The sequence below is a fragment of the Aphelocoma coerulescens genome, chromosome 2 (genome assembly GCF_041296385.1).
Source record: "Aphelocoma coerulescens isolate FSJ_1873_10779 chromosome 2, UR_Acoe_1.0, whole genome shotgun sequence".
Classification (NCBI taxonomy): domain Eukaryota; kingdom Metazoa; phylum Chordata; class Aves; order Passeriformes; family Corvidae; genus Aphelocoma; species Aphelocoma coerulescens.
Genome location: NC_091015.1, coordinates 19,509,799 through 19,533,237, shown reverse-complemented (window position 1 = coordinate 19,533,237; position 23,439 = coordinate 19,509,799). Strand labels below are relative to the sequence as shown.

Below are 23,439 nucleotides of genomic sequence, written 5' to 3'. Positions count from 1 at the left end.
TTTCTTTAGTAAGTAAACCCTGAAATGTCATTTTATCTAAAAAACTTTTCAAACGCTATGTTCTCTCTCTTACTTAAAGGTATTTTTCCCCTTTCTCCTTTGAATTTGCCTTCTAGCCAGTGATAATAAAGATCCTGAGCAACAGCTTGAACAAGTGGCTGAATAGAAGTACAGATGCTCTGCACTGTAGTGATAGTCCAAGCAGAAAGCCAGCCATCTTGTGAAGAAGGTCTTTTCCTCATAAAGTCATTCCTTCAGCTCTCTAGAGGCACTAGACAGTGTTTGCATGCATCTAATCACTAACTCTACCAAGTCCGAGTTTCTATAAGCTCAGGTTCATTTTGAAAATAAGCTTCTCCAAAGCATTTAAGCACATTCGTGGTTTTTTTTTTAAGCAATATACAGAACTTTCTTGTTCTGTGTGTCACATCTATTCTTTTTTACCCTCTGAAAAGGAAAATAACATATTCTTCATGTGATGATTAATGTGTAATGATCTTCACACATTACATAATGTCCTATCTTCCACTTGGAAAAGCACTGGCACAGGAGAGAGTGGCAAATCTGTCCCTTCGTAAAGAGTAGACTGATGTCATTTGAGCTGGCTCATCCCTGCACAGCTTCCAAAACACAATGTGCTTTGCAGCATGGCAGTATCCATTTCTGCCTCCTTTTTGTGAAAAAATGCACAGATGAAATGTATGTCCACAGCATGCAAGCAAACCCACCCCAGCAGCAGTGCTGCAAAGCTGATAATGTTTTTGTTCCTGGAAATGTTGTGGTTGAATTGGAAGGTATATAATACTGAAGAAAAAAAACCCACATTTTTTCGATCTTCTCCCAGAATATGTCTATCTAAATAACTAAATTCCATGTAACTTCTGTGTATTAAAAGTGGATGCCAGCAATGCAGTTCCCTAATTTTATTTAGGCACAGTGGGGTGCATGTAAACAATGTCAGTTGTAACATATATAAAAAAAACAGGTTTTATCTGTAAATTCTAAAATGCCTTTATAGGAGTTGAGTCCTTCCAGTTCTGTTCATCAGTTAAAAACTATGAAAACATGCCCTTCCTGCACTCTACTCCCCACATCTGCAAAATCCACAGTACTAGCTTGTCTGCCTTTTGGGAGAAGACAAAGGCAATATTCAATACTCCATGTCTTGGGCAGAGCAATTAAACATTTTCTGGATAATTTTGTTGCTTTGACAAGTTTCAAGATTGATGCAATATTTTATCTTCTGTTTCTCCAGTATCTCTGCCAGTTTTCAAAGGGTTTATTTCTTTTCTGCCAAACAAAGAATGTCTTTCTATCATTCATATCTCAAACTGGCTTAATTTGTATTTTTATGCCTCTGATTTCTGATGGGTTTAATACAGCTGTTCTTTGACTCTAAACACATTTCTACAATTCCTCCTTATGATTTTTTTTTTTTAGTCTCACATCAAGTCTAGCAAGGCAGATTTTATCCCAGAGCTTAAAAACAATCTCTGCTCTAATTTACTCCCATTAGTGTGCTAGAAACATGATGTTTTTCTCTAGCAGATCTCCTGATCTAGGATTTTAGCTGATTTTAGCTGAAGCTAAAATGAGAATTTCTTCTGAAAAAAAAAAAAAAAAGCAGTAGGCATTTAGACCCACTGTAATTTAAGTAACAAATTTAATCTTCATTAGTCAAGACAGAAAATACTTTGCCAACAGAGAGACTGGAAGAAATAAGAAATGGCCTTTTAGTAATAAAATAGTACATAGCTATTATCTAGTGCTTGTCATCAGTAACACAGACCATGTTTAACAGAGAAAGTGAGTTTCATTATCTGCATCTTACAGATTGCAAAAGAGAGGCATTCATTGTGCTATTCCACAAAAATATGGAAAAATATAAGTAACCTGCACTTTTACAGCACATATTTAGTTTCTTTTAGAGAATCAATCTCTACACTATATATATTTACCATAATTACTTAGGTTTCTCTTATGCTTCCTCAAAAATTGAAAATTTCTGACTTCTTCAGTGACTGTTCTCACAGAGGACCATATCTCTGGTACTGTGCTGGGCCAGATTGGAGCCCTTGTTATTTAGAATCACTACTATGTTTTCAGAAGTCCTTAAAACACTTACTTCATGCACATGAGGGAAAATGGAAGGCAATAGATCTTCTTTTTTTAAAGTTTTGTCCTATTCTTTTGGAATAATATATGAAGAAATGGGGGAACTGGGTAAGTATATAGAGAAATTTAAGTTGGACAGCAATTGCAAGTTGAGGGTGAAGAGACCTTGAAATAAGCTTCAATGTCTTTTTTTAAAAATAAAATACCATTTTCATTTCTTGACCATCCCATCTCTACAAGAAACCAGCATCACAAATAAAACACTGTAGCATAATTCTGTGTATCTAAAAGGGCATGAAAATCAGGTAAAGGTATCTTAAGGATTCTAAAGTACTAGCTTTTAATGTATTTTTCAGTCATTGCTAACCTAAACATGGAACTCTGCCATATGAGCCCAGTGAGACCACCTTTACTTTTCCTGACCCTTGAAGTAACTCTGTGTTTGAAGATGACAATTTACTTCTTTTACTTTTTGCAAGACATTTCATGAAAACTATCTTGACACCACAGTGTAGTGAGTTCTGGCACTACGCCTTTACTGTTTATTAAATGAATTCATTAATTCCACAAATGATCAATCTATTTCCTTGTAACTGGATTAATCTTTCTTAATCCTGAACCATTGTTGGTCTAGGAAGCCTTTGTGCACAGAAAATGAAAGAAGATATATAAAGTCCTAGTTTGATCCGTAATGAAAGTGAAGGGGTTAAAATTTATGGCTCGGACTGAAATCAATTTGTGTGTTTATCACTGAGCTAAAGTCCAAGTTATGTCTTCATAAGCAGCTGTAAATTTTAATTTTCCCATCTTCAAAAATTTCTCTTTTGCCACTCTACTGGAAGAAAAATCATGCAGCTTTTTTCTTCAGCTTTTATAATATCAGATACTATTACCTGTATGCTACACATTTCTGGGCAAAAGCAATTGCTTATTCATTTTCCAGTTTTCCGAATCCTGAGCTCTGTGAAACATCTAATACTGCAAACCACTTCCTTTGACCTTCTGTGATGGGGACAGAGGGGACTGAGGATACAGCAAGAGAAATGTGCCATATTTAAGTCATGCTGGGGTTACATTGCATGATCTGCCTTTCTTTGAAGTCCAGGACATGTTGAGTTCTGAGAAGTGTTACTCTATATGTATGCTGTATTTTGGCACACTGCCACAAACTCATTAATAAATCCGTTTGGAGATAGTACGAGGCTTAGGAGTTTGCCCTTGTTTGCAGACAAATTACTGAGGGTGGTTTCAGTCTGTTGGGCACCACTGAAAAGGGAGGAGAGGAAATCCTTCATCTGTGTGCCATCAGTGTTTGTTGCACCTGATGAGGCATTATGCCATTGTGTGGCCTTTCTTCTCTTATTTCCACTGTGCCAGGTTGCTCAGACTTTAACCTGTGCCCCTGAGGTGATGCTGCCTGTACCTGTATGTGTGGGCAGCCCCATTGTGTTGATATGTGAGCCCTGTTTTCCATCTGTATCTCTTTGCTCAGGCAACTGAACCCTCCGTGGCTGCCTTTGGTGTGAGTGCTGACATTGATCCTTGTGCCTGATCTGAAGTCAGCCTGACAGGGCTACCCAGAAGGCCAATTACCCTCTGGTGCTGCTCCAGCACCAGTGAGTGACAGGCCTGTGGAGAGCTGACCCGTGGTGTCCTGGCCAGAGCCGTGTCCCTGCAATCGCTGCTCTTTGCACCCTGGACTGCAGAGGCACTGTGTGTGCTATCTGTGCTAATCCATTTTTTGAGCAATGGGCTTCCATCTGCCTTAGCCTTTGGCTTTTCCTCAGGCTAAAACTGAAGATAATCCTTCTACCAAAGTTGCATTTGGCACTATCTGCTGGGAAGGGCATAATTAGCCAAGCTAACACAGGTTAGTACATCCCAGTTATTTGCTGTCTTCTTTCTCAGCAAGTCATGCAAAATGAGTTCCAGAGATATGCTGCAGTTCAAATTATGAATGCCTAATTCACTTTTTGTGTGCTTTTCTCTCATATCACCGGGTTGTTCTAGTGCCTAGGTTTGCTGGATCCTTCAGGAAAAAGCAAGATGCTTTCAAGTTGGAACTGTGAGATGGACACATAGGAGACAGCTCTAATGCTACTGCCCAACACCAGCAATCATACTGTAATCCAGTTACTGACCAGAAAAAAAAATTATAAACTTTTTTACAGTGTGCTTAAATAAGGTACAGTTGTATTAGTATTCTCTGGAAAACCTTTGAATCAAGTTTGGAAAAGCAAGAATTTGCATATAAATAGAATATTATAGAGAGAACTCCATTTCTCTTGGCAGGGCATTGTTATGTTAAATTCTTTACTTTTTGCTGATTTTCAAACAAGTAATTCTGTAGTTTAGCAAGGGTTTGTGTTATAGGGAGGTTTGGACAGAAAATACACAAACTACACATGAATTAGCATTTTGACATTATTGCAACAATAGTTAATCAGAAAACCTCAAATTATTTAAAATGTTTAAACTACTTTCTTTTCTATGCTGTACTTTGATAATCCACAAGTAAATACAATTATTAATATTGTGAGTTTTGTGCCAGGGACGTAAGAACATTACAGATATACTTCCTTTTGGAAGCTTAGTATGTGCTAAATATTCATCTATGTACAGTTGGGTGTCTGCATTACTAATAATTATTGCAAGTGCTACTGGAAATGTGGGTGTTGAACATATTAGTATGGTGTGCAAAGATTAAGTGAGTAGTACTCAAATTGAATTTGCTGTGGCTGGGCATCTAAGTCTATTAGAGCATCTTTTCTTCTCTTTCTTTTTTTTTTTTTTTTTTTGTAAGGAAAGGCTAAACCAGAATCAATTCCAACTTCATTATCTCTCTTTTCAAGGTGATTTTGTCTTCCTGTTTCAGAAAGTGGAGGGCTGAGATAAAGGATTACACTCTGCATTGTTAGCTTAATCATAATTGTGTTTTTATCGTTCCAAAAATAACAAAAAAATACTATCTGCAAGTGTGGGATGCTGATGTGCATAAGACTTGTAAGCACCTTGTAGATGTGGAATGTTTTATGCCTTCCACTTCTGTTATGATCAGCCTTCCCCTAAACTCTTGTTTTAACTCAGTTGTGAAAGCAACTTAAATCCTTCTAGATTGTGTGTATGAGAAAATTAAGCACATCAAATTAGAACACTTTTTTTCCTTTTTAAATCTTCTTTTTTACTAAAATACCTTCAAAATCTTGGTACTGGCTAGATTTTCGGTGATGACTGATATCACCGTGTACTCACCAAAATTTTCTCCCTCATTACCCAGCATCTTCAAGACTGCAAAGCCTTCTTTAAGACATAAGTTGTATTTTTTTTGTTCTGTATGTATCCAGTTAGCAATAAATTTAGGTCTTGGTCCCCAGGTGGAACTGACAGGAAGAATAGCAAAACAAATCTGTAAGAAGTTATAAATCCATAATGAGATTGCTTGTAAATTCAATGTGCAAATTATTGTGTTTATGTAGCTAGAGAATAAGACTGAAGATGGAATTTAACAATATTTCCTCAGGGTAGGCTAATCAAAGTAATGGTATTGTTACCAGTGGACTCAGATCTTGACTTCACTTATACCATTTTAATTTAGCTGTATGATTGCATAAATAATTACAAAATGAAAGTAAATCAGGCAATTAAAAAAAAAACAAAGCAAAAACAAAACAACAACAAAACAACAACATCGAAAAACACTACAAAACCCCAGCCTGCAGCAGTTGTAGTTGTGACAAAGATAAAGTTCTAGAAGTGTGGTAATATGCTCTTTGGGACCACTTGTAGTGGTGAAAAATAGTTATTGAATAGAAAGCAGTTGCAAAGGGAAGAGTCTGAGTTCATATTGTTGATAAAATGGATGTGGAAGGAAATTACCAGTTATGTTATTTCCCTGCCATGATACCTATTATTATTGATACTGATTCTGAATTGCACGTCACTACTTATTGTATAATTGCAAGGAAAACATACATCAAGATAGTGTTGTTATTTTAGACATTATTTTTTTGTTCTGAGCAAACAATTCAACAGCAGTACAGTGATCATCATCTTCCATCATTCAGAGTTTTATCATTGTTGACCTCTGATTCCCTTTGCAGATTTCATAAATTCTCATCCCTAGTTGGGGAAAATAGGATCATGCTAAGCATTATTTTCCCATATATTATTACAGTTCTGTTAGCAGATTCAGACAAGCTTTAAAAAGAAACTATGAGGATCTGGTCTTTTGTTGTTTTTAAAATCATGAACCAAACTGACACAGCTATTGGTGTGCTAATTTTCAGTGTGGGATAGTTTTTACAAATCATGTTATTTTTTAATTTGTTAAGAAATTTATTGTATCATTAGCAAGGACATATTGAAAGTCAAGCTTATCTGTTGTATCTTTCCTAAATTAAGGTCAGAAAGATGGAATTGGTCCTAGGTGCATGAATCAGATACAGAAGAAGAAAGAAGTCTCTATTTTGTTGAGGTGTTCATAGGCAGAGTTAATTTTAACTAGAATTTTTTTTTTGTGAGAAGTACGATTGATTTTTTCTGTGATATTGGTCATTCAGTATATAAGCCCTCTACCCAGAGAACCCTTTAAAGTCATGTTTATGTTTATGTTTATGTTTATGTTTATGTTTATGTTTATGTTTATGTTTTGAAGAGCCTATAACTTCATGGGACCAGTGTTCAAATCTTCCACCAACATTTGTTGTTTTCTTATCCTTACTGCACACGTCATAATAGAAATAAAGTCTTGTAAGACAGGCTTACAGAAAGTTGCTTAAGCTAAAGTAGTATGATGGCATTTTCTGTCCCTTGATGAATAAATCTGTGTATTTGATCCTTGATTTTGCTGGCATTTGGGCTGAAACATATTTAGAAAGTTGATCATGTATCTCACAAGCAATCTGCTGAATAGAGTATGAGTATTTCAATGTATGAGTATTTCCAGTCTTTCAAAAGAAATCTTGCTGATTATGGTGCATTTATGAAATTAGTCAAATTGCAGAGTTGGCTTAAATGTGTGCAATCATGAAATGTAAATAACACATACGTTTCAGAAAGAAAATTCTGAAATTCTGATGTGCAAAAACACTCCACAAAACTTTGTTTGACCTTGTGGAAAAGGGGGCAAAAGCCCAAAACCAGCTGAATGAATGAAAGAGTATTTACTTATTTGCCATTTTTGTCCCAAATAGGGTTTCTTTCTCCTTTGGTTACATTGCCACCCGTAAAAATATAAAGTTTCTTTTTTGTTGTTTCTTCCTTATAAATAAAGCTTTATGTAGACCAGACTTCCTTACAAAATCAGAGCTGTCTTGCTTGTTGGGTTCAGCTGTTGCATTTTGGGCTTATTTGCTTAGAATTTTTCCCTTTTTCTTTGAGGGCAGGCTTGGCAAAGCAGAGAACCCATGTCTCCACCACAGTTAGGTGTCTTCTTCCCTTTCAGCAAGTCTTTCTTGTATAGCCCAGCATTTCTGTTCTGTTAGAGCCACTTGTATAATTCACAATATTGAAGTGGACAAACAGCATTGATTTATGTTAATGACATGAGTGTTAAGCCATTCTATATATTTCATAGTACAGAACACACATTTTCCTGCCCAAAACCTCAGACTAGCAGAGCCACCTCAAAAGGTCCTGAGGTACAAGACCTGTTTTAGATGTTTGTCTTCCATCAGTTTAGTTTAACGCGTTTAAAAACTTGTTTAGTAGTTGTTAAAATGCAAGCTCAAATGGTAAAAAAGCTTTTACCTGGGTACATGGTGGTTTAAGCAATAGATGCCAAAAGCTTTCTTTTTCATGTGAGCAGGTAAACCTGTACAGAAGGAAATTTGAAACACCTGTTTTAGAGATGAGTGAAAGTGATTCTGCCTGTAATTTTCATCCATTCCCATTCCTCAATGTCTTCTCTAAATATTCTGTGCAAGTCTTTCCAGTTTGTGTGAATGATGCTCCTTTTCCCTTAAAGCCTTTGATGGAAACTTTGATCAATCACATCAGCCATGAAGGGCTGAACTGGCCAACCGTGGCAAGAGCTTCTGATCTTCCCAGCAGCCACCAAATAATTTCCGATTGGTGAAAGCTTTTTACAGATTTGTTTCCCTTCTCCCCACCTGACTGCCTCTCTAACTTTATTCAACACAGAGCTGAAATCTTAAATTTTAGCATAACCCAAGGAGGAAAGGAGCTTTAGGCATAGTGATTTTCATCACTAATTTTATGAAAACTTCAAGAGCAAGAGCTGAAGGATCAGGCCAATACACCATCCTCATTACATATTCATTAGAAAGACCTTACTCTATTTTTACTGCTTCAAAACACTGCAGCACAGTTATCAGTCATACAGACCTTCCCACAGAGATAGTGACATGCCAGTGATAGGAGTACTATGTATAAAACTGTGATGATTTACACATAAAAATATTAGTTGAAAACAGTAGTTCCAGCTTTAACAGATTTGAAGGGTTACTGTAGTTTTGCATCTCTGTTCATACAATTTGAACAAGTTGCTACTCATCTGTGTTTGCCGATATTGTGATTTTATTATAAATCAGATATTACAGCATTTGGTTTATTTTCAATTGATTTGAATGACATGTTCTCCTTCAGTGTTAATTAGAGAGCTCTACGATCTAAAAGATAAGACTGTAATACTTAGGTACATTTCCTCTAAAATACCTTTTATGTGATTTTTCAGCTACACAGAGATTTCAACCAGAAACATGAAACAGTTCTACTTTGTAAAGTGTTGGAATTTTAGGTCTTTGGACGCTTTTTCTTCATGGGATGCCGCCTTTTAGAATTTAAAATTAGTTTATCTATCCATTATCTGAAAATTTATATGTTTTATTTACCTAAAAATAAAACATCCTGTTCAGCTCATTTCAAAAATATTTGTCATTTTCTTGGCATTTTGCTGGGATAAACAACAGAACATTCTGGAGCAGAGCTGGTCTGACCAAGCTCATCACCACTCTCTCTCTATTCCCTGTAGTTTAAGGCAAAGGTTTAATGAAGGAGGAATCACACAGTACATTTCTGTCTTTATTCCTTGAAATCACGTTGTAGCTCAGTATCTCCTCACTGCCAGTCCAGGACAGTTAACTAGTCTATTGATACCAGTGTTTTACAGATTTCACAAGTAATGGTGAAAAAACCTCCAAACACTAGTTTTAAACTGAATAGTTATCACTTCCTGCATTTAATTCTTGCTACTATTCAATTTAGAAGGCTATCATGCATTCTGAATACAGCTAGATGATTCTAAAGATTCCTTATGTCAGTATAGCTTGTACCTGTAAAAAATATTTGTCACTGTAATAGCAGAAACGGTATTATTTTAGAACATTTTCTATGTATCAAAGAGAAAAATCACATAATTAAAATATTTGAAAGGAGATAAAAGTTGTGCACTAATGACATTGAAAATTTCTGTAATGTGGAATGGCCCAAGCCAAATTTGGCAGATGCCATGATGCAATTATACCGTAAAAGAAAACATGAAGAAAATTGTGTACAACTTCCAAGCCAGTGGAAATACCCCAACACACTTCTTTCCTTCTCTCCATCATTATATTATAATTTTAAAAACCAATTTAGGTTACTAATGCCTTCAAGGTTAGAAACTACATTCATTTCTATTCAGGATGTGGGAGAACAAGGTGTAACTGCTTTTCTTTACAAATGAATCTCATCTTGAGGTGAACGGGATTTAAAACCCTCCCCTAACTTTCCCATGTTCTATTTGCTAGTTTAGGTGATGGCCTCAACATGTCAAGCAGGTATTATAGCCATGAAAAGAGTAGGTTGGAGTAGGAGTGCAAAATGGGGGTAAAGTGCTTTATTTTACCTCCCTCTGAGTATGGGTTTTGAGCACCCGGCAGGAAAGGTGCTTCAGGGGAAGGGAAAGGGGTCCTGCAGACCTGAAGTGCTGTGGCCTGTTTGTAGGTGTGTGATGCTCCCCGTGGTTGCAGAAGGAGCCCTGGTGCCTCAGTGCCGGAGGGAGCCTCGGCAGCAGCCGGAGGCGGTCATTGTCTCCATGGACCCAGCCTCGGGCGCTGCGGATCACGGGCACGGAGCCCTATCTGCCCATGTATCGGAGCAGTTTGCCATGTCTGTCAGCTTCCCACTGCCTCACCCCTATGACAGCACGGTGGAGTGCCTGCAAGCTGTAGCAGGGAGGGCTGCTTTGAATAGATTTTGATAAGGGCTGTGGAGGAATAAGTTAGTTCACCCACTGAGCTGTCCCTCTGCATCAAGCTGCTGATTTTCTGATAAAATAGGGAGCACAGTAGCAATTTGTTGAAGACAATGTTCTAAGGTTTTTAAGAAATGCGAGGAAACAGTCTTCAAAAAGCCACCTATTAAAAGAAAAGAAGTCTGATTGCTTGGGGTCTAAGGAAAGATGTAGCCTGAGATTTCTTGTTCTGCATGTCAGTTAAATTCTGATTTCTGTAGGTGGCCAAGCACCTTCATCTGACATTAATTTCAGCTTGGTTGTGACTGATCAAATAGCTTAGGAAATAAGTTTAGTAGATTTGGGGAGTTTGATAGAAAAATGGAACCACATAGAGCCTAAATTGTATTAGATACTGTTTCTGTATTGTAACACTTTCTGATCTGCTAAGAACAGTATCTGACAGATTTTCCTATACCCATGGCTCCTATACCTGTTCCTGCTGTGATGCAGGAAAATCTCACTTATTTAAACCTTTGATAGCTAATTTTCTATTTTCCCATCTCTTCTGTACTTAGACAACATGTGTGATGCTTATTAAGGACCTTGGAAGTGGTGCCATCTTTTGTTCAGGAGCTTCTGTTAAAAAAAACAATGGAAGTATTTCTGCAGATAATTATTTACTGGTCTATCCTTTCAGTACTTTCCTTTTCTCTACTTCTTCTTTTGAGAGTCCTTTTTTTTGTTTTGTTTTTTGAACCAAATCACCTTCTTCCAGACACATCAAATGCACAGAGCACCCCTCTACTTCTTTTAGACCCAAAGAAAGTATGAAAAGCATATCTGACTTTTAGTGCAAAATATGCAAACTTACTTCAACCTCTCTTGATGGTGCTAACAAAAATAAATTAACAGAAAAATACTTTGATGGGGTTTTGGATTGGGCAAAATAGAAACTTCTGAAGAATTAATGGTTTTGTCTGATGATAGTTTTATAGGTTTGTTTTGCTGATAGTTTTACTAGTATGAAAAAGTTGCAAATGAGCATGAAAATGTCCAAAAGTAATATGTTAAACACACCACCCAACTGCTCACCTCCTGCAGAAGATATAGTGAGTGTCTGCAGACTTCACACATCATTCATGTTTATCACTTTATACAGCAGGGCAGCTTTATTTATGCACTGGAACAGCTGTTTATGAGAATTTCACATCTTTCATAATGTTTATTTGCCTTTCACCATGGCTTCCAAGCTCTTTCAACATAAAATCAGTAGGAAAAACTAAGTCTGTACAAGAGTTTCTCTGTCTCTTCTACATTTGTTTTTTAGGTGATTAAAATATTTTTTGTTAGACTTATTCTATTTTGAAAAGTATCAGCTATGGGTTGAAGTTTATTAAAGTTACAAAAGTTACAGGAAAAGCTTTTCCCAGACAGAAAACAAGCAGAAAAATAAAATATCTAGGATGTATAAAGGAGTCAACCAAACTTAGTCCAAATTCCTGAATTTTGTAGAAGTATAATGGTTCTTTTTAACACTTACCTTGCCATAGAAACTTTATGAGGGATACCAATGGCTATTTATGAGTTGTAGCTTCATAAAAAATTCTTAGGTTTTCGATTATGATAAGCAAACCAGCTCTCTGTTCACTTATTACATTGCTTTGTTTTACCTTTCTTTCCTTGTCAAACAGGTGTGCTTTATGAAGTTGTTCAGAGCTTCCCTCGAGTGGAGGAAAATGTGCAGGTGGATTCATATGTAAGCAGCCACAGGTGGAGAAGGCACTCAGAGTCCCTCAAATCAGTCGACACCAACAGAGCCAGCATGGGGCAGGATTCTTCAGAGCCAGGGGGTTTCACTGACCTGCTGCTTGAAGAGGGACATGACAATACTACACAGATTGAGGTAGATATTCATCCCATCTATTTTCTTAATTCATTTTGTTATCTTTGGTTGGGGGTAAGTAAAAAATTAGGTCATTTCCTTCAGGGTATTCAAACACTTATGGGGAAGAGTACTCTACGAACCTGTCAGGACAGGGAAGCTGGAGTTTTGTCTTGTCCTGAGGCTGGAGCCTGTCCTTTCTGAGTTTTGAGTATAGTCTCTTTAGGATGTCTGTTTCTTTACGGGAAAACAGTCAAGGGAAGTCTCACGTTTTAGCAGTTCTTGCTGAAAGGAAGTATTATTAAAATAGAATAAAATTGAATTCTTTTTTGAAGTTGGTGTAAACACTTCAATTTGCAAGAATTTGCCTAATCTTTATGGATAGTGATATCCAGGCAAAAAGGGGAAAAGACCCTAGAGAAATGAGAAATTGGAAGAAAATTCAGGTTTTGGTCATTGAAAAAAATTGTGCTTTATTTGATTTTTGGTCTTCCAAAGAATAAGATGGATCAAGTCCATCCGTGTGAAGTCTTGGGACATTTTCCCTCTGTTTTATAGTGTCATTCAACCTCTAATTTCTTGTTGAACTGCCAGATAGTTCTCTGTCCTGTTTTCTTTGGTTCTTTTGTTGTTGTTGTGGTTTTTTAAGTATTGAGTTTGGGGTTTTGTTATTAATAAAATCTACATCCTGTTTTTCAATAAAATACAGCTTGAACTAAGCTACACTTAACATCTTCATTCATTATAATCTTCTTCCAAAACAACAGTGTCAAGGTTTTTTTCAGTTCTGAGAAGCTCACTCTCAGAGAAAAAAAAAAGCAGCCTTCAGATTTTGGGTTGTTACACAATTAAAAAAGCAATGTAATATAAAACCCATCTGTAGAGACAATGGCATCTCTACTGCATGAGTAAAAAAATAGTGCTTTTTGAGAGGTGTGTCGTGTGTCGTGTGCTTTTAAGCTTCCCAGTTTGTACAGCACTAATTATGTTTCCTCTTGTACTAACATGAAAGTCACTGGTTGGTAAATTGTAGTTTTGAATTTCATGTTGATTTTATAACTTCCTTTTTGCCTCTTGTAATCCCCATCTGCCCATACTTGTAGCAATTCTTTTGGGCACAACACAGATCAATCTTGCTTCTAGTTGTTTTAGCAGGTAAAGTGCAAGCTGTCTCAGGTACAGGGAAGTTTTAGTAGCTGATCTTTCCATGGCTTACCCATGGATCCCTATGCAGTGTTTCCATTCAGTTCGGTTCCAAGCTCTTATGAAACAAAATGATCAGAGGTCCCCCTCTAACACATGTATAGCAAGATTTGAGGGGAAAAAAATGAATAAATGAATGCTTCCAAATGGATGTACATAGAATGGTATTTTTCCAGGAACATCTTTCCTGACAGATTAATGGCTTTGTAGTGTCTTAAACTGAAAAGTTTATTGAATTCAAGTTTTGTGTTCTGTTGCAAACCTCTTTTTCTAAGATCTTTTCAGCACAATAAGACAACTGAGTTGTGGTTTTACACATTATCAGATTCCACTGAAAATCCCCACGACGACACACAGGCATGTCACAGGAAAACCCTTGATGCCTGGCCTTATAGAGGAGGTAGAGTATGCAACAGATATCCACAGAGGAAGAATCCATACATTGCAGTCTTCTGCAGCTTGGGAGCTTATCAGCAGTGCTGGAGAGCTTATTGATTATCTTAAATCCTTGCTCTGTGTACATTGCAGTGCTTGCTAAAGAAAATCCAGAGAAGGAGTATTACCTGCCACTTACATTTAGTGATGCTACAGGATGACGACATCCCTGCTTTACAGATACTGTTTTTTACAGATACTATTTTCTCTAAAGTGTTTTCTGGGCTTACCATGCAACTGCAGACCTTTAATACGAAGACTGATAGTGATGAACATGTTTTCACTTGATAGTATTTTCTGTCTTTCTTTACAATGATGAGTTTACTTTCTCTCCAGTGTTATAAACCCAAACCAAACAGCCCTTATTCCCTCTCTCACCTATACCCCTCCCTCCAAAAAAAACCAAACCAAACCAAAAACCCAAAAACAACAACAAAACCATACCAAAACAAAAATAAATAAAAAAAACCCACCCCAAATCAGCCAAGGAAAAAGGGAAGGCCATAAGCAGAAATTTCTGCACGCTGTTTAAAACTAAATATTTCTTAAGTTACCAATCCATACATAAAGTGAAAAAATAATAAAATCAAAATTCTGTGGAGCACAGCTTACTGCCACTGGATTTCCTTTTACTTTAAGGAAATTACACTTTTGATTCATTTTTTCCCATCAGAATTACTGGAATTGTTCTGTAACTTCCCAGATTCACCATGCTGGATCAGCCATCAGCCCTGATCCAGAGGTTATTTCAACATCAGCTTGAGTGGGAGCATGAAGTACAGACCTCTTAACACTCTTCCTGAAAGTACAGTGTAGATTGGTTTATCACACCTTTCCAGCAGTCAGGGTGGACCTCCCCCTATGCATAGGAAAGATGATAATGGTGGGATTCTCTTTAGGGTGCAGCCTCTCTGGTCCAAAAATGGAGCAGTGTAGCCACCAGGAACCCCAGGCACCTCTCTTCACATCTCTGTTTTGTCTCCTGCATTTTTTTGGCACTGTGATTCAGGAAAGGACTCATGCAAAATGATATACACATTCATGTGCTTTTTTACAAGTCAGGCTGTTCTCTTGAACTGGTCTTGAACTATATTGCAGAGACTAGCAGAAGCAGTAGCTATAGCCACTTGATGTGCTGGACCTTCAGAAAAGAGCAGGGTCTTGGGAAGCAGAAGATAAGACCTCTAAGTCCCATTGTGTTGCTGGAGACTAGGAATGTTGTGGTCTGCAGGTGCAGTGTTGTGGTGGCACAAACCCACAAAGATGGATGTTGCCAACAGAAAAGCAAAGGTCATCAAGAAAAAGTTTCTGCTGCAAGCCAGGTAGGAAACCTGGTGGCTAAATGTAAATTATAGGGTAAATCAATGTATAACACTCTATAAAACAGTACAACTATCTTGAAAGTACTCCTGCTCTCCTACTTTAGTAGGATTATTATAGTGTGCCATTTAGAGACTATAATGTTCCAAATCTAAAAAGCCTCCCAAAGATGGAGGTTAGTCCCAATTGCTTTATTTGCAATTGGTACTCTAGAGCTCAAAGGCAGATGAGGATCATATTCCATAAGAGACTTGTTATGTTTTCATTCCCATTATATAAAATAGCTAAAGAGAGAGAGAAAGCTCTGCAGAGGGACAAAATAGCGGCATAAAAAGAGTGAGATCCCATCTTATAGAGCTGGACACAGATGTTACAGTCTGAGAGAAATCTCCAAAGCAGATAGCCTTGGGACAGGTAAAGAAATATGTTGTCAGCAGTCTAAACCAACTCCAAGGGTCAGACCCAGGAAGACAGGATTCTGGTGATGCATTGCAACAAGTTAGCTTCTTGTCTTTGTGGCAAATGAGAGTTTCAGAGAGGCTCCATTGAAGGTACGAGCACCCATGGCTCAGCCATATTTCTTCCCAAGGGTCACAAAGCCAAACATTAAAGCCTTCTACCTGGAAAAACTTCGGGACCATCAGAATTCTTCTTTCTGGAGAGTTTGTTTCTCAAATTTATGGGATTTCACAATATCATAATTTCAAGCCTAGCTTTTGGGTTTGTTTTTTTTCTCTCATCTTTCTTGGAATTTTTCTCTCCTGTTTTGAGGGTCAGGATTGTTTTGGGTTTTTGCTTGTTGTATATTCTACTGCTTTTGTTTATTGTGTTCAGGACATTTAGAAGTGCCCTTTATTTATGGTAAATAGAGCTTAGGAAATGCAACGTGTCAGGTAGAATTTGTTGCTGCAAACACTGTAAGTCCTTGTAAAAGCAGTGAGTGTGAAAATACATTTTCATGAATATGTGTAGTTTGGCATGTCTTCTTTCAAGCAAGGAGAAAAATAAGACATGTGCTACCTTTCTTTATATACTCTTGTAAAAGAGAAGCAAGCTCTATTATAACTCACTTTTATTAATCAGTGTAGTATTAATATTGTTAAAATAAACTCATCTTTATGGTGATGATGTGACTAGTTGTTCTATTAATTCTCAAAGCCCTGTAGCCGTACAGATAATGAAGGTGGGTATCAGAGGTTCTTGTTGCCTGTTCATTTTTTGCATTACTGAAAAAGGAGCTGATCTCTGAAATGCATCTGGTATGGATTCTGGTTCCCCAGCATTCACCACTAAGGGATCCACAAATGCATTCGTGTTTTGCCATAGTGCTTGCTTTAGGTCTGAGTGCTGAGCACTGGAAAAGGCTTAATAATGCAATAATATACAACTAATGCATTAATAAACAATTGTGCATTGCACAAATGTTGCATCATAATTTTTCTGTAGTTTAAAATGTGCATAATTTTTCAAGTGATTTCATATTTTTTTTGCTATGTGTAGCTCCATACAGAACAGATTCTCCCTCTGTATGTATAGCTGTGGTCTCTTTATCACAGATCTTCCTTGTGACTGCAGTCACACCAGTGCAGGGTAAAACATTGGCAAGAAAAATATGGAAAAATTGAATTGGAGAAGTCTCTGATATACAGCTTGCATTGGCATGAACAGAAGGTGAAAAACTTTGCAAAATAACTTTAGATCATGTGAATTACTTTCAAGCTTTTTGCCACTGTATAGAGATACTACATCAAAACAATAGTCTTTCACAAACTTCAAATATCAAAAATAAATCCAACAATAAAATAATAGATTAGATCATAGTCAAGCTTGAGCTGAGTGCAGTAAAGTTTTATTGCTTTGCACCAGCAAAAATGGAGGAAAACATAATTTTTCATATAAAGTCTTAGAAAAGAATGGATGATTGCAAATGTATGACAGAAGAGGAATCAGTTCTGAACAAAACCCAGCATGCTGAGCATGATAAATCAAACCAAACTCCACTTTATCTTATTTTCTCCATCCCACCTAACATACTACTTGCAAGCATAGAAAATTGTGGCTATTTCAGTGCATATTTTTTTCTCTAGTGAAGTGATTCATTTATTCCTGTGGATGTCACTGATATCTCCTGCTGTGTATTGCTTTTAACTAAAATAGAGTTGTTGCCAACTGAAGTCACCCTTCTTTCTTTTTTCTCTCCTTTCTTTACTTTCTCTAGATGTTGTTTGAAATGCAAATTTTAGCAACCCCAGTAGTTCATACCTGAAAAGCATCTTGCCCCTATTGAAACAACACTGGTGGATTTCTTACTGATAACAGTCTTTTGCTGGATTTTGCATTTTGACCCAGAGTTTCTGCCCAAAAGAACGCTTCTCCCTTATCAGTCCCAGTCACTCATGGAAGTGAAGATGTCTGATTCTGACTGGCAAAAACAACAGAAGGGATTGAGTTTTACAGCCCTTGGGATTTGAGAGCAATTACTCTCAGCTACTGACAGCAGTGTCAGCATGCCCATTGCTGTGTCCCCACTGCAAGGCTGAGCAAGGAAGAAAATAAATGGTTGAGATTAAATTTCCCGTGGCTGGACAAATGATAAGGGAATTCCGCAATTACTTCTCTAATGCACTGTATTAAAAGTAGAAAAACTTGTCCATGCGTAAAAGAAGCCTTAAAACTAGAATATCATAGTCTCATAGTGAGCTGTCAGTTTGGCCAAGCCTTTTGTTCCTGTTTGCCTTTTTTTTTCCTTTTCTTCCCATCCCAATGCTTCCATGCCAGTTGCATTTGAAGGACTTAGAAAGAGTAGTGTTAATAAAACTGTATTCTGAAACCATGGTCCCTCCAAGTTACTGACAACCATATTCTGTATTTTAAAAAAATCCTTATTGTCACAGTTTAATGAGTCCTTGTGTTCTTTGTCCTCATCCCAAGCTAAGAGAGTGATCCCCTTTACTTCTAAAACCTATTTTCTGACTTGCAATTTTTAGAGCCTTTAATTGCCTGTGTAAAGTTGTCTGCTTGCTTACCTTTTAAATTTATAGTTCAAACATTTCGCTTAAATAGTGTTTGTATCTTCCTTCCCCTGTCAGTGATCCTCAACAGTGCAAGTTAATTCCATGGGCAACACTTCTTGTAATGCCATTTAGTTTAATAATATCAGGGATGCTATTGATCCCTCCACCACTAGGACAGAATTCTTTTCTTAATGCATAGTCACATTTTAATGCAGATTATGAAATATCAAAGTTTCTGCTGCAAGCTCCATAGGAGACCTGATAGCTACATGTAAATTATAGGGTAAAATCAATGTATAACACTCTGTAAAACAGTACAACTCTCCTGAAATGCATGTTCAGTACAAAGGTTTAACCAGATTTTAGGTTTCAGTTGAACCATTTGACATATAAGTGAGGAGGATTGAAGCTTTGCAGAACAGAAATTTGTCACAGGAATTGGCTGATTCTTTAGAGAGAGAAAGAACAATACTTGTGTTCTGAAATCTGTATTTACAAAAGTCTGGGGGAAAAAAATCTAAAAAACCTGAAGCAACAATAAGTTTTATTTTGACACCTGCTTTCTGATGTGGCTTCATTTTAGGGACAGATCCTAGACTGTACCATTAAGCTCAAATAATATTTAACCCTTGACTGAAATAAGGAAAACATTAGATTTTAGTTAAGATTCATTTAAAGTCCTAAGTCAAGAAATAACTTTAATTGATTTAATTACATGGCCGAAGCTTTCCAGGTCTACTTGCAAAATCTTTATCATAACAAAAGTTATATTCACTCTTATTTTTACTTTTAGGGATGTAGAATTATTTCTTGTTCCCAGTTAATAATTACTACATCACATGATTTTTGGTGTATGACTCATTCAAGAGAAGGAGGGAAAATCTGGGCTCTTCCTGTAGGCCTGCAAATATTTTTTCACAATCTTCAGTTAAACTTTGGTAACCTAGTATAGACCTGGAACTTCCAGGGATAAAACAATTGTGACTAAAAAATATGGTTTTACAGTTGAAGGTGGCATTTCATCAGATTTTCAGCCATTTCAGACCCTATCTTATGTTGCCTTAGGCCATGTCAGTTGTCCCTCCAACACATTGTCTTGCTGACTTTAAGCCAGTGTAACTTAAGTCCAGAAGTCTCTGTTGGAATATCTGCTGTCTCTTGTGTTTCCGTAACGTTCCAGAGGATTAAGCAAATGTCCCATATGATTCCTCTCTACTGCACATCATTAAACTGCAAAAGCTCTGGAGCTCATTGACACTGAATGTTGTAGATGTCAAAATTTACAAAATCAGGCAAATTCTTGGAATACAGATTTGTCACGGGTTATTAAACACTTAGGGAGTTTCTGAAGAGCAGATTACTGGGCCCTCGGGAAAATGGGCAATTGCTATTGTTTGCTCTGGGTCCCCTGTGCTTCCTGGGCATCGTACACAGACAGAATCATAGAATATCTTGAGTTGGAGGGGACCCACAAGGATCATCAAGTCCAATTCTCTTTCCCAGTCAGTTCTGAGGACCATGCAACGATGTTTGACTTACGAGAGTCCAGCTGTTCTTGTGCTTTTTTTGGTATCCATTTAAGAGATTAAGTTATATATTATGTTATTATTTTCGTATTTAGAAGCTTGAAAGTTACAGTGGAGATTAAGGATATACTGGAGGAAGAGTCTAGGGGTATGCACAAAAAGTGCTGCTGTACTGAAACCATTGTGGATATATCTTTTGCTTTTCCATGTAGCAGAATGTTTAGATGTCATATTTTTGTTGTAAGAGAACTAAAATTTTGTGGTAAATGATATAGCTGATATAGTAATTGAAAGTTAAGTTGTATAGAATTTTCTTGCAGTATTTTAATTTAATTTTTTTTCCAAAGGCTGTTATTGTTATTTTAAAATGTTTTTATTCACAATTTTGAAGAGTTTGTTTTAGAAAATTACCTTGTTACTCTGGAGATGGAGAATGTAATTTATTTTCAGAAAAATAAAATATACATTTTTCAAGCTGAAATTATTTGAACTTTCTCTTCATGTGACATCCTAAGACAAACTGTGTGAAAATTACTGCTAAATTCAGTATTTAACTGATAATTTTTAATAATTATAAAGAAGAGCTAGAAAGCTAATTGGTCTGGAAAGCAGCACAGATCACACATGAAATATCCTAATTCTCTTCTCTTGCTAAATTACACCAAACAGTACGTCACCTGCAATTAGAAACAGAATCTGGGATAATCATTAATTTACTCACTATTTTCTGCTTGTCCAGCTGTTTTTCACCAGTGATGTCACATTTTCTAGCCAGCCAGCAGACTGAAATATCACTGCCTTGTTTTCTTTCAGGCTTTCTGCTTCAAAATGTAAACTAGGCAAACGCCTCATATATCTTTTTGTTTTGAATATACTAATTGCTTAATTATATCAAGGTCATCTTAACACTTTTGCTGGGTCTTGCTGCAGTATTCAGCAGGACTGAATGCATTGCCAACTCTGTAAAAAGCCTTGTAGCAATAACCCTGTCAACGTTTCCAATATTCTCAATCTAAACTCAAGAAGTGATGGTTCTGCTAATAACTCCGGTACAGCTGAAAAGGGAAAAGGCTGGAGGAAAAATTCATTCTCTATTTCCTTTAAGCTTGGAAGGAAAGGATGGGGAAGGAAAGAAATTAAAAACCAGTTTCCCCACTCCTAAATAAGAGAACTCCATTGTAATCCTGAGTTCATTTACACATGCTTAGCTGCATTGGCACACCAGGCATTTAATTTAACATATTGATGATAATGAATTTTTATAGCAAGGAAGGAGACAGGGAATTCAGAATTTAATGGAATCTGCCTTTGAATTTTCTTGATGATAGTATTTTACTTTTCCATGTCCTTCATCTCCAGCTTCCTAAAGCCTATTCCAGAATGCCTGAACTCACGACTGAAAAGAGCTATGACCATAATGAACAGACCTTGTACTTTCTGAATTAATTAATTCAATCATATATGCCTCAGCCCTTGCTTGCAGGGTTTTGCCAAAAATAGATTCAACTTGTGAAAGCTCAATATTAGTGTGGCTGGGAAGGCTGGGAAGGTCTCTCCTTTCCCAGGCACTTCCTTTCTGACCCTTTTCACCACGTTCACCTGGAGTGTTCTCGAGAGAGGAGAGTTGTATCAATTCGGTCATGCAAAAAGCAGATTATGTTCATTTCTACCCATGCAAAGCAAACAGCCTTAGCTAATTTAACAGCACTCAGCAAATTGTGCAGTTGGTTGGAGCAGGGAGTGAGGGTGAATACATTACCATTACATTGGTAGTGCAGAGGAATTTGGGTAAGTAAGTAAGAAGTTGTCACACTAAGCCACACAATTCCAGTTTGAATAGTACCAGTCCTTAGGGGTAGATTTTTAAAGCTGTAGGAATTCTGCTGACATTGATGGATTACTCAGTGTCTCTTCAAACCTTTCATGTTTCTTTAATATGGGAAAGTCAATTATCTGTTATCCCAAAAAAGTTGCAACTTGGCATGTAAACAGATGGGTCCATTGTTTCAGATTTGGTCAGACACTTCCTTTGACTCTCTGTAAATTTAGCATTTATGTGGAAGTCAATGATCTATCCTCATTGTGATTGTATGAGTTATACAGACTTTTCAAAGAGAGCAATAAATGGGGCCAATGCTCAAAATTTATATCAAGAGGGGGATCAGAGTCAAGAAAGCTCCATTTGTAAAATGTGCATTTGTTCTTCCAAAAATGCCCGTTAAATGCTTTCAACTGCTGAAGAAAATGCTTACGAAACACTTGTAAGGGCTGTAGTATTTCATACACACAACAGAAAAAACTAATGGAAATACCAGGGATTTTTGGTTTTTTCTTTCTTCTATAACACTGGCAAGCATTCATGTGCAGCATGTCTAAGTGTTCACAGACCATCAGTAAAAAAACAGTATACTTATTTTTGGAAAACAAAATTGGCAATAGGAGATCTTGGAGGGTGTGCAGAAAATTGCAGTGTGAATAACAAGGAGGAAAAAAAAGAAAAAGAATAGCAAACATATTCCCCGGACCTTTTAGTGGCTCAACATTTAACCAAAGTTAGAAAGATGTGGCAGGGTTACTGGAGGTTTCTATCATGCATTTGTAGCAAGCTGCATAATTCTTCACAATTTCCTACTAAATTTTTAAATAAATCAAAGCATCATTTTCTGAGCATTCTTTCTGTAACCTTAGCAACAAAAGCAGGAAGAGGGAGAAATTGCAGATGGAAATCCTATCTGTCTGATCTCATCTAGGCGGAGCAGTAAAATGCCTTGAGGGATAAAATGCCATGATCTCTCAGAGGTATTCTGCTCCAGTACAGATAACAAAGCAAGCTGTTCCTCAGGTTCTTCCTGCTCCAGGCAAAGTATGGATGCCTCTCTTCTGGTGTATGAAAAGTGTCTTTCAGTGCTAGAACAGACATAATCTGGCTCCAAAGTGCTACTTCTTAGTTTAGCCATATCCAGGAGTGGGCCAACAATCTGGTTTACATAGGTCAACAACCTGGTGGGTGTTCATTTTGAGGATATAATTTTAGGGGTATAATATTGGCTGGCACAGTGGATTATAGCAAGTTTGGTGAGGATGTTTGGAACATCTTCATTCCATAGTCATAAGTTAGTGCACCCTATGTCCCTATTTGTCTAGAAAACAAAATCCCTAATTCTTAGAATTGTAAAATTACTATGTAGTTGAAAGAAACAGCAATTCATTCCTGAAAATTTTTTTCAATAAAAAGTAGAACTTTTGATTCTATCATTTACTCATTAGCAGTGTATACAATGTTGATTTTTCTTATATCAGGCATATTGTTCCATCACCTTGGAAATCAACGTAATTTCTTAAATACACTGCAGAGGTTTTGTTTCTTACATAAACATTCAATAAAGGGTAGTACACATCTGTATACTGCTCCCATAATGTATATTAATTTATATTAAATGTTAGGCGACTATGATTGCTAAAAGAGGCTGGAGTCTATACAAGTGCTTTTCTTTTTTAGTTGTAGCTAATATTGAAATTGGAGGTGAAATTCAGCTCTTCAGTTTGGAAACCTAAGTATAGATGCATGTGGCATTGACAAGGTACATGCAAGTTTTTACTAGGGCATGTAGTCGTAGGAGAAGGGGAAATGTCTTCAAACTGAAAGAAGGTAGGTTTAGATGAGATATTAGGAACAAAGTTTTTGCCATGAGGATGGTGGGCACTGGAACAGGTTGTCCAGAGCAATTTGTATGACTCATCCCCAGAAGTGTTCAAGGCCAGGTCGAA

At 36.9% G+C, this 23,439-nt stretch overlaps 1 protein-coding gene across 1 annotated transcript in view; it reads left to right on the top strand.

The window, feature by feature from the left end:
* PLXDC2 (plexin domain containing 2) overlaps positions 1–23,439 on the top strand; it is a 264,431-nt gene that overhangs the window by 106,401 nt on the left and 134,591 nt on the right. Inside the window, exon 2 of the mRNA XM_069006678.1 lies at positions 11,983–12,194. Within this exon, the coding sequence (XP_068862779.1) occupies positions 11,983–12,194 (212 nt within the window). The remainder of the gene's footprint in view (positions 1–11,982; positions 12,195–23,439) is intronic.